Source organism: Cyprinus carpio, chromosome B2 (assembly GCF_018340385.1).
Source record: "Cyprinus carpio isolate SPL01 chromosome B2, ASM1834038v1, whole genome shotgun sequence".
In the NCBI taxonomy this organism is placed as follows: domain Eukaryota; kingdom Metazoa; phylum Chordata; class Actinopteri; order Cypriniformes; family Cyprinidae; genus Cyprinus; species Cyprinus carpio.
This window is the reverse complement of record NC_056598.1, coordinates 24,081,449-24,094,131: the sequence shown is the minus strand read 5'-3', so window position 1 is coordinate 24,094,131 and position 12,683 is coordinate 24,081,449. Positions and strand designations below refer to the sequence as shown.

The window sequence follows — 12,683 nt, the reverse complement described above, 5'->3', positions numbered from 1 at the left end:
AAAGACATGGCCCATCCCTTTTCTAAACCCCTTCCATCAACCTTTGTCTCTGCTGCTATCCTTTGTTCCTGTTAAAGACCCCAAACACAGATTAACTCTTTGCATACCGTTCCCCCTTTGTGGCAAGTGACCGAATCCCCCGCTGGCCCAATTTGGTTATATTCTCCTCCATTGGGGGTGGCCCAATGACAAACTGAGGGCCAGCGGGAGGCCAGGGGGTCAAGACAGCTCACCACTTGGTAGTAGTCATATAGGATAAAAGGAGGATGAGAGCAGACTTGAGGAAAGAACTTCGTTAAGAGTCGTTAAACCTCACCTCCTGTGTGTTAGCGCCTTGTAACACTTTGTGGCGGCATTAATCTTCGCAAATGTGTTGGGTTCTGACTCCCCAGTAATATATTATTATTATAGTAGTATATTTATTCGGCAAGGATTTTCTATTAGTCATGATTCCGTTATTAGCCACCATAAACCGTGCCGATGTTCCAGTACCTGAGGTCAGCAGCTGCCTGAGGGTCAGGATTATCTCGTTTCTCAAATGCAAATGACAATCCACTGTACTCCTAATAATACACATGCAAAATAGGTCCTCACTGTAAAGTCCATATACGTATGGATGTGGCTGTATTACCCCTGCTTTTGTCTCGTAGCATCTTCACTAGTAGGATCTGCTTAATTGCCCCCAGAGAAAAGCTTAGTGTTTAAGAGAATCTATTAACATGAGAATGTAGTTAACTCTAATTAGCATCAGAGGCACGCGTAAAACCAGACTCATTGTAATGTCATTGTTTTATTTGCAAGGAAGTGCCGTGACGTAATTCGGGCAAACCTGCAGGTGGTGTTTTGAGGTTAGGCCATGTGTATGAGTCAACCGTAAATCTTTGCTACTCAGTTTATTTGGTTTTAGAAGGGCCATCCCTTTTGCCCTTTTTACAATACAATTCAAAAGTTTGGGATCAATAAAACCAGTTATGAATTGATCAAAACAAGTGATAGTAAAGACATTTATAATGGTAGAAAAGATTATTTTATATTTATTAAAGAATTCTGAAAAACTTCCGTTATGGTTTTCACAAAATTATTAGGCAGTACAATTATTTCGAATATTGATAATAATAAGAAATGTTTCTTGAGCACCAAATCAGTGTATTAAGGCCTGTTCACACCGGGACGAATTTCACGCGCGATATTCGCCGACGTTTAACGCCTCGTGACTAAACAAAGGGCGCCAATGTGAGTGTGCACACCGACGCGAAAAAAAACGCCACGCGTAAAAAAAGCGTCATTTTTTAAGAAACGCCTCGGGTTCGTTTTTTTTGCTTTGACGCACCGCGTCAAAAACTATACGACCAATGAGGGGAAATGGCGCTTTTGCACACGTGGCTGGAGCTTCTGAAGTTACAGGAAAACACACAACTGGGGGGCGCTCAAACACAAAACTGTCTTGCTGAGCACACATACGTAACGGCGAAGAAGAAAACGCCAAGTAGCGTCTACACTGCCGGGAAGAAATAAGACGAAGATGCAAGGGCAAGATGAATGTAGAGTTGCTGGTCTCGTTGGTGTCGGAACACACAGAAAAAATTGTATATGACAAACGCGACATGCGATTACAAAAAATCTTGATAAAAGAGAACTAGTTATTTCTAGTATTTCTGTTTTACATTAAGCGCCATCTAATGTCAGGGAATGAATTTGCATGTTCACTCGGCTCATCGTCAGCAAAAATCGCTTGGGTGTGAAAACAAATTAGAATCATTTGTGACATTGAAGACTGAAGTAATGGCTCCTAAAAATGTCCCAATGTCAACAAAAAATATTTAGAATCATTTGTGACATTGAAGACTGAAGTAATGGCTGCTGAAAATACAGCTTTGTCATCACAGAATACATAATTCTTTCAAACTGCACCACCCAAGTTGTCTAAAGCATGGGCACACTTTATATGAAATACGTCAAAGCTGATCATAGCACATATCATAACATATCCATTCATCTGTCCAAAACGCTCAGAAAAACTTACATAATAAAATAGCCAAAAAAATCAACAAATACAAAAATAATTCCAAAACAAATTTAATAAAAAAACAGTTTTATCTGTAAACGTTATTAATACAGAGTCAAATAAACATTTAGCTACGTTTAGCAGAACTGTCTTTTAACAGCAAGTGAGCCACCCTCAAATAATTCAAAAAGCGGAAATGCACATATGCATGCTTAATAATTCAGTTTTTTAGAAACTTTTTAAACTGTTTATAGGTTTAGCATAATATGTAACATACATTAACATTAATTTGTGCAGTTATTGTTACTGCTGTAAAATCACAAAAAATTACTTTGGAATCTCATGTAGACAGTATAAAAGGCATTCAAATTTTTTTGATATTTTAGTTGGTTTCATTTTTAAATTAATTTTTTATATAAACAGTGGCCAAACCATGGTAATATGCAATTATCCTGTACATTAGTTACAATAACTTAGAACTATAATATTTTGGTGGAGAGTTATTTAGTGTTTATAGTTTAACACATAAGCATCTGTGCATTTAGAAGTTTGCCATTTATTCAATTTTATCATGTAAAATTATATTAAAATGTGCAAGTCTGTGGTTACGTTTTATCTAGCCATTTATCTGGAGTTTTACGGTTTCTCCCTCACTTCCTATCTCCCTCTTTCTCTCCCTCCATTTCCCCCCTCTCTCTTTCCATGTATGTTTCTAGTTTCCTCTCCCCATTAATGTTCCCTTCCCCCTCATTTTTATCCTCTCTTCTCTCCTTTTCCTGTGTAACTCTTTCACTTGCTGTACAAGTGTTCAGGAATGTTCTTTATCCTGGTAAACATTTGCAGGGGACAAAAAGAAAGTTTCCCTTGCATTGGCACAAAATTATCAATAGGTTTTCCAATGCAGGTCTATAATATCACCAAATAGTTTTATCTGATATAAATATATCCTTGATAACCAATGTTTATTTTCCACTTCTTGGTGAGAGCAACAGCAGGCACATGTCGTGTGCCGGTGGTTAGTCTTTAGCCTTTCCCCCCGCCGGCCTTTTTTTTCCAGGAGATTTTATAGGTTATCCATTAAATCGATATCTGAAGACCTGGAGCGATCTAATTTGGGCCATTTAAACAGGTACTTAGTTTCAGTGCAGTAATTAAAATACCATTTGGACACAAACCTTGTTCCCCCTCCAAACAGCCCTGCAGGACCCAAAGACTCTTAATTGAGGAAATCCCTGGCTTAATTGATCTGTAACCTGCTGTTTGTGCCAAGCGGGTGTGAGAGAAAGAGTGTGTGCAGTTCTCAAGTTTGACTGGACTTCATTTTTACCATGCTGGCTTTGCTTGATGCAACTTTTCTGAAGAGTAATCAAGCTCAGATGAAGTTAAAGCAAATTATTGACTGCTTTTTTTGTGGTAGGATACTTATAGTATGTGTATTTCAAAAGATTTGACTTCATACATGTTGTATATAAAGGTCACATTCTCTCCTGTTTCCTGTTGCAGTGTATTCTGGGATTTGTACTGTGCCGCTCCAGACCGCCGGGAGACCTGCGAGCACTCCAGCGAGGCCAAGGCCTTCCACGACTATGTGAGTGACATACAGACTTGACAGTCTTTTAGCTGAGCTTCAACTTCTAGTTCAGTGATGATGTGTGTCGGGGGCGGGGCTTACCCTCTATCTGTTGTCTAAGTTTATTGATGTGAGTGTTTAGTGAACGACACGAGGCAGATTTGCTTACCAAAGTGTCACAGGATACGTTAAGTGAGCTGAATAGAGGTTTTTCGCGTGAATTAGTGTGTGTTAGATGCGTTATGTGTGTACATGAGTGTTTTGTTCTAGATCATTTTTCTTCCTGGTTGTCCTTTTTAAAAATGCTCATGGTATGTAATTGTGTGCATTAGAAAGACAAGTATGGGATGTTTATTTCCGTTTATTTTTCTGGCAGTGGCTTTTATAAAGCAGCTGCACGGCGTCTCGCGAACACAGATTTGTGCAGATTCTTTAATTTGCACGGACAGACATGTAATCTTATTAACATACTGAATGCTGTGCATTCACAGATGTAATATTTCAGTAACAGTGAAAGGCATAATGAAATGTCAGTTGTTGTTGCCGGGATGCCCGCAGGCTTGAGTCAAAGCAGGAAGGATAGCTCAAAACAGGTTGACTGTAAACGTCTGGTTATGCATATGGTTTGTTAAAATTCAGGTCATATGAGGCTTGTTGACTTTTGTGTTGCGATTTGATTTTTAATTCAAGTATTGATTTTCTTAGTCTTAAAAAAATGACAAACTAAGTTAAAGGAATTTATCTGGTTAAAATGATAATATGGATAGTACACATGAATACAATTTAAAGATGCAAATTAACACTTAGGCCTATTTTACACAGTATATGCTCAAAATGCATGAAAAAATTAAAATTGTATATTATCCATTCAGAAAGCTGTTGGTTTCGAACAGTTCACCCAAAAATGTTTCTTCAGCTGAACAGATTTGGAGAACTACAGCATTGCATCACTTGTTCACCAATGGATCCTCTGCAGTGAATGGGTGCCATCAGAATGAGCTGATAAAAACATCACAATAATCCACAAGTAATCCAGAAAACTTCAGTCCATCTATTAACAGCTTGTGAAGCAAACAGCTGCATGTTTGTAACAAACAATAACAAACTATCACTAAAATGATACAATTACTTGTAAATAACCAGTGATATTCCTTTAATTTGTTATGTGTGCTTGTATAGAGGTCTGTTCTACAAACTATGTTCTAACATCTGATGAAGAAGCTTCAGAAATCTCATGGACACAAGCTAATACAGAAAGAGAGCGATTAAAAAAAAAAGTGATTTAGTGGATAATGGGATCAGGGTTAGTTCAGGGGGCCTGACCTCTAGTCTGTCTGCTGAACTTGACTGGTGGCATTTATGGAGACGACAGCCCAGAATGGGCCTGCTCAGTGTCAGGAGTTAAGTCAACATCTGGAAGCAAACAGAACCAGTTTCATTCCACTGACTTGTATAAAAACCAAATATTTGACTAAAATATTTCCAGAGGAAATGTACCCCCCCCCCCCCCCCCCCCCCCCCCCCCCCCCCCCCCCCCCCCCCCCCCCGGGATGTGATTTGCAGTATTTTACTGATAGCTAATCATGCAGGCCTCATGCATGTCGTTGCTCATTGATCTTAAATGTATTACTTGTTTAAATGACGTGGTTAAACATGATTAAATATGCACAGCCTTTTCATTAGAAGTGCAAATATTCCATTTTCCCAAACCCGCCAGATAATGTTCTGATCAGAGTGGGGTTTTTTTCATTCCGCATTTCTAAAACTTTCCACCCCCATATGCTGTTGTTTTCATCAGAACAACATTATTTTTTAAATAATATTACCCCCATATGCTGTTGTTTTCAGTAGAACAGTGTTATTTATATACTATTATTTATTAATATTTTGAATTAACTTTTATTTTTAAATTTTCAGTTTTCATTTGAAAGTTTTGTATTTATTTTAATTTATTTTAAATTTAGTTTATTTATTTTTCAGTTTTTAGTAATTGTAGTAAAACTTCAGTTAGTTGCCAAGCCGACATTGCTTATAGTAAAAAAAAAAAAACAGCAACAACAACAACAAAAAACACTGTAATATAATATTGTATAATGTACATATTTGATACATTTATTCACACATAGCTAAATATTATGACATAGCTAAAAATAAAAAGCTAAAAATGATTACATCAAACATGCTCCATAGGCTTCATATTCATTCTGAGAGCTTTATGTACAAGTTATTGATTTCAGCAAACTTGGAATATAATGTACGAGTCAAGGACTATTTTTGGAGTTTGATGTTCCTATAAACTATAGGTTTTCAGGTATTCCACTGAAAAAAGTATTTTGTTGGAATGTGTATGTGTTTGTGTGTGTGTGTGTGCGTGCCCATGTGTGTTGTGGAGCTGCAGTATCATGTGTGCCTGTCTTGGCAAGGTCTTTGCTGCTACTAGGGTGTCCTTTGAGTATCAGTGATTTATTTTTCATAGTTCTTATTCTTGATTTTGATTTGCTCCCTTGTCTTGAGGTTACATTGTCTTGTAGAGGCCGTGTGCTCTCTGTTTGTGTGTTTTTTTGGATAAAACATTCTAGAAGATTAGTGTCTCATTGTTCGTAAAGAATCCTCTTTGTTTGTTGAGTGAGTTGGATGGTTTCCATGTTTTTTTTGTGTTGTGTTTTTTTTTTGTATTTTTTTGTACTGATTTAGTTTTGTTTCTAATTCAGCTTGTAGAATTATTTGTTTTAGTTGTTTATTTAAGTTTTTTTTGTAATTGGTTGTGAGTATTTAGGATTGTATGTAGAATTTTTTGTGTATTGTTACAGTACCCTGTTTTTAATACTAAATATATAATTTTGTATTTGTTTAGTAGATTTTTTATAGTTTTTTTTTGTTTATTTATTAGTGGGGGTGTTTTTGTGTTTTTTAATGTTTTTGTTGTGGGTTGTGTTAAGTTATTTTATAGTTTTGTTTGGGTAGTTGGTTAATTGTTTTGTTTATTTGTATTTATGGGTTGTTTGATTTGTTTTTATGTTTGTAGTGTTTTTGTTGGATGGTATGTAAACAACAACAAGAAAAAACACTGTAATATAATATTGTATAAGTGTGATATATTGATACATTGTATTCACACATTTGCTAAATTTATGTAGTGTTTACATAGCTAAAAATTAAACAAGCTTAAAGATGATTACATCAAAACATGCTCCATAGGCTTTTATATTCATTCTGAGAGCTTTATGTACAAGTTATTGATTTCAGCAAACTTGGAATATAATGTACGAGTCAAGGACTATTTTTGGCGTTTGATGTTCCTATAAACTATAGGTTTTCAGGTATTCCACTGAAAAAAGTATTTTGTTGGAATGTGTATGTGTTTGTGTGTGTGTGTGTGCGTGCCCATGTGTGTTGTGGAGCTGCAGTATCATGTGTGCCTGTCTTGGCAAGGTCTTTGCTGCTACTAGGGTGTCCTTGAGTTCAGTGATTTATCATGTTCTTATTCTGATCCCTTTGCTCCCTTGTCGGGTCACATCTCTGTAGAGGCCTGTGCTCTCTGTGTGTGTGTGTGTGTGTGTGTGTCTTCAGGCCTGCATTGCCCACACCTTCCTGCCTGCTTTTGCGCTGCAATCAAGACGGTCAGGAATCCTCTCGGTGTAAAATAATGGAATATAACGGTCTAATCCTCTAATCCCAGGAATGGTTGAGGGCTAATCCAGGGATTTTGTGGGATTGGTGTCTTGGCAATAGGGATGGAATTTTGGGACGCAACACCTCTAAATGCCGAGAGTCGTCTGTGTGCTCTTCACTTTCTGCCGGGCTTGAGTCGTAAAGCTTCGTAATGAGCATTGATTAAAAACACCGCAGACAACTCACAACAAGCTTACACCTCAGATCCGGTTGACGATCCAAGTACACGGCATGTTAGTCCTGCTTGTTAAATCTGGATGCAAAAATGTTATTTTACATAATATAATGTAGTATTATTATTAATTATAATAAAAGTAATTTTTCCTGATTTAATTTTTTTAAAGGGACTAGAATAAAATAGTAAAAATAATAACTAATAAAAAATATTTAAATACATTTTTGATTTACTTGATTTTAAAACAAAATGTTTAAAATCATGTAAGATTAAGACTCCTAATTATTTTAGAAAGATACTTAGAAAGTGACTGCCATATGAAATCACATGACCATCTGAAAATTTAAAAGCCACCACCACATTAACTCTTTCCCCACCAGCATTTTTTTAAAAAGTTGCCAGCCACCACCAGCGATTTTGATGATTTTCACTAAAATTTGATGGCCTCCTGTATATTTTGTTGTATGTATATTTGAATATGCAATACACCAAAATAAAGATCAGAGCCTCTACTTTTAAACAAAAAAATGTTTATTCTAGCTTAAAGCATTCTTTTTTTATCAACACTTGAATATAGGTAGGTTTCACAAAAAATGCTAGAAAATCTAATTTTTATCAAAAACTACATCTGGATAATATTCAGTATGATTATCAAAGCATAAATCCAGTAAATCGCTTCTATCAACACCTCCAAAGCTTGCACAGACATATACCACTTCCTGAAGAAGTGTTTTCTTTTAAAAGACGAGATAACTCGTCAGTGGCAGGGAAAGAGTTAAACAAACTTCAGACAAATTTACATCAAAAGTATTTTTTAGAGAATGCCAACCACAAATGCGATAACGAAGACTTGGCAAAACAAGTGTTGCTGAAATGTGTTGCTGAAATGTTCTGTTACTGCTTCATCTGCACAGTTTCTCTCTATATTTATTCATATTTCTTTTTCCATTTTATAATACTTGGTCTACGACCTGTTGCTAGTCCTTGTTATCTTTCATATTTTAAATTTTCTCTTTAATATTGGCAGCAACCTGGAATTTTTTTTCTCAGATGAATGCCTCTTAAAGGGAAAGTTCACCTTCACTTGGTCCCCATTGACTTGCATAGTGATCCCATGCTATGGAAATCTGTGGGGACCAGCAACTGAAGGTGAACTATCCCTGTAACGTTTTAACAGACGTTGCTTCATAAACATTGAGGTTCGAGTCCTGCTTGCAACATACCCCGATCACAATCATGCTCTTTCTCCCCAGTGTAGATATTTGTTTATGTCATAGTGGTACAGTATTAGGATTCCAATTAATCATTCTTAGGGTTGGTGGCTGCTATGATTTCATCAGGAAGATTACTGTAGTAAAATATGGAAATTGCATGCTGTATGTAGATATTGTGTATGTGCATCTGCGTTTCTCTTTCTCTTTCCCCTCCCCCTCATTCCCTCTCATTCTCTCTGGGGAAGATTGATTGGGTAATCTTGCTGTTTCCCATGATGCCGTTCGCTTGCTAGCTTGGGGGAAGGAGAGCCAGTGCGGGCAGTATGACGACACACAGGAATAATGATAATGAAGGAACGCGCACACACATGCACGGTTACATCGGAGGAGAAGCGAGGGTATTTGTTAAGAGAATCCCTAGTTAAAGTGAAGAACATACGCATGTCCTCTAAATTATTTTCTCTCACATATACTCTTTTATTTTTATATGGATATTGCAGGCAAAACAGAAGAGTGCTTTCTTCGTTATAAGAGAATTTTGTCAGCAAACATAAAACACAAACACAAGTTTTTTTTTATTGTTTGCTTGAACATGGCGCGCTGCCGTGAGTAAAAAGTTAAAGCCACTGGCTGTTTATGATTGCTATCCAGTGAGGCGCACAGGGCTGCATTGAGCATGCTCAGTAGTTAATATTTGATCCAGACTCACTGGAGGAGGACTGGAGTGGAGTATCAAGAAGGTAAGAGAGGGTAACAAGGAGTATTTGTAAGGGTATGTATTCTTATAAGTGAAGAGATTTTTCCTGTTCATAATCCAAATCCATGTCTTCACACTATTCACAATCCAAAATATGTTCACCCCTTCAGTTTTTATAAATCAGAACACGTTTGATGTTTATTATAGAGCTTTAATGAGCTGGTCCAATCAGCATTGACTGTGGGCGGAGCTAGGTGGTTTAAATGACCTTTTTTTTTTTACTACAGTTGCAGCAGGGACATAAAAGCAAATGAACATGGAAGAGATGTTACGCTTGATGCTTTGTGTCAGGAATTTTTGATTCTTTTTGCCTATGGTAAACAGGCCCTACAGGTCAGCAGTTATTGGACGAGACAGCACATCCCCAGATTTCTTCACCGCACACACTTATGACCAGCACTGCGTCAGTTTATTAGTGCTGTGTGTGTCATGTCCAAACAATGATGAGAATGACCCTCACACGGTTTACAAGTTCTGCCTCACTGTGTTGATCGCATCCTTATGGTTGAGCCTTAAAGGTGAACTGTCTGATTTTTTGATGGTGAAATACATTTACATTTAGTCATTTAGCAGACGCTTTTATCCAGTGCGATTTATAAATATGGGCAACAGAAGCAATCAGACCAATATAAGAGCAATAATATGTAAGTGCTGTGACAAGTCGTGATAACATTTTTTTTTTAATATATAATAAGTAAAAATAAAAAAAGTATATAGAATAGAAAGAGGATAGAGAATGGTAGTGTTAGAGGGTAATTTTATTGTTTTTGTTTTTTAATAAATAAAAGGAAAAAAGTAGAGAACACTAGTGTTAGAGGGTCCATTTAAAAAAAAGAAAAAGAAAACATAGACAGAAAATAAATAGAATACAAAGTGCTATAGTGTTAGAAGATCAAGGTTTATACTTCCTCTTATCTCAGCTCTTTTTTTTAAATAGCAAACAACTTGGATGATTTAGTTCTTGCTAGTTGGTTCAGGGTGAATGTAAGTTTTTTTTTATTTTTTTTTTTTTAAAGTTTTCGTACATTTTCCCTCTATGATAGTTTTACTTGGGGTGTTTTCAGTTTATTTAGTTTTTAATTTTAGTTAAGTTAATTTTAACTGCTATATATATTTTTAAAACAGATGAACTACATTACACTTTCCCAGTGCAGTCTGGTGTTTTTGCGTTTTATTTTATTTTACTTTTTTGTCTTTCAAATTTATTTTAGTTTAGTTTTTAGTTATGTTATTTTAGATTTTTTAATTTCTTTCAGTTAATTTTCATCTTTATTTTTAAATAATAATAATACTGAGTTGCAGGGTGCAGATGGTATTTGGTGTGTTATATTCTCATTCTAGAATGCATTTGATTTGACAAACATCAGTGCAGTGCAACATGAGTCCAACAGTTTTGCTCTGTTTTCATGGAATAAATGTGTAAAGACTTTAAATTTGTATATCTGCTTTACTTTGGTTAACTTTTCTTAGTACTTGATGTAGCTATAGAGCAAAATTGTCACATTGTTGGTGACAAAGGTTCAAACCTACAACCTTTCACTTACCAGCCCAGATCTGCCACGCCACACTTCTCCGGTCTCTTTCTTCTGGTCTTCCTCAATTACTCTGAACCCCATTGCTCCTCTACGCTCCTTCCCGTTAGGCTCTCTCGTTCTTCACACAAATGTTCTCTCTCTCCGGTAGGGTTGGCAGGCAGTGCTGGCAGGATGCTCTTGGCGCGGCGTGCGTCTGGTGCTGTTGTAGCGCGTTGGCTGGTAGCAGCTTGTGAGGGGTGGCGCCAGTACACCAGACTCAAGTACCAGCTGGGCATCCAAACTCATCCCTGAACCAAAAGAGGCTTCCTTGGATTGCTTTTCTTTTCTTTGTGTGTTTGCGTTGGTACGAGTGCCTGTACATGTACACACTCAGACATGTTTGCATATGCTGCGTGTTTATGTGTGTTTGGACACACGGCCTACGGCAGGCTGTTTTCTCAAGAGGGATGCAATACTCTACATCTGTGTACAACGCAATCTATGCTTATTCAGACGGCACACACGTTTTTTACGTACTTCCTTTCATCTGAGAACCGCTGCTCCGCCTTAACTAATGACTTCAAACGTGAGTTTCAACACAACAGATTACTCGCTTTCCAGTTACGCTGTTACATTATAGCTGTTGACACAAGTTGTGTTCGTTAGCTCTCAACGAGACACTAATTAATGGGACACACAGTGAGAGGAAATGTTCATGATTGAGAGTGAGAAGCTCAGCTGGTGTAACTGTAGTTTCTGTTTTTTTGTTTTTTTAATCCAGCCACATGATTGCAATCAAACCACCAGGGTTCAAATGAATGGTCACCCAATATGTGTCAACTGCTAATGATGTTAGCAGAATGACCAGTGGGCAGTATAATGCTGATATTTTAATAACTACTTTTTAGGTGAAAACATAGATATTCACATTCATATTGCTTTAATAATAATAATAAATGAATTAATGTTCTTATTTAATTTAACCATTATTGATATTTAATAATAATAATAATAATATTTTTAAAAAGTGCTTATTTGAGCAATGTTGATATTTATATTATAATAATAATTTTAAATAGTAAAATGTAATATTCTTATTTAATGTAAGCAATTTTGTTATCTATTATTGTTATTATTATACATATATCTAAGTTACTTAAACACTTTTTATTATTTTATGTTATAAAATTATTAACAATAACAACAGCAACAATAATAATAATATTTAAAAAATAAATGCGTATTTAATTTAAGCAATGTTGATATGTAATAATAATAATAATCATTTTTGAAAAGTGGTTGTTTAATTTAGGCAATGTTGGTATTTAAAAAATAATAATAATACTTATAAATAGTAAAATTGTATGTTCTTATTTAATTTAAGCAGTTTTTTGTTATATTATTGTTATGTAAATATCCTAGTTACTTAAGTACTTTTTATTACATTTTTAATTTTTATTATAGTAATTATATAATTATAGTAATTAATAATTATATAATTATAGTAGTTATATTATTATTAATAATAATAATAATTCATTTTTACAAATAGTAAAAAAAAATCTAAATTAATTTAAGCAATTTGGTACTTATATACAGTAGCAACAACAACAATTATTACTATAATTTTTTAAATAATAAGGTGAATGTTTTTAATTTAACCATTTTTTGTATATATATATTGTTATTATTATTATATAAATATCTCAATTACTTAAGCGCTTATTTTTATTTTATTTTTTTTTTAAATAAATGATTAAGTGCTTTTTAATATAA

The 12,683-nt window shown here is 35.3% G+C and overlaps 1 protein-coding gene across 1 annotated transcript in view; it reads left to right on the top strand.

The window, feature by feature from the left end:
• Window positions 1–12,683, top strand: part of LOC109054200 (single-stranded DNA-binding protein 3-like) — a 71,804-nt gene that overhangs the window by 15,298 nt on the left and 43,823 nt on the right. Inside the window, exon 5 of the mRNA XM_042719172.1 lies at window positions 3,509–3,593. Coding sequence (XP_042575106.1) covers window positions 3,509–3,593 — 85 coding nt within the window. The remainder of the gene's footprint in view (window positions 1–3,508; window positions 3,594–12,683) is intronic.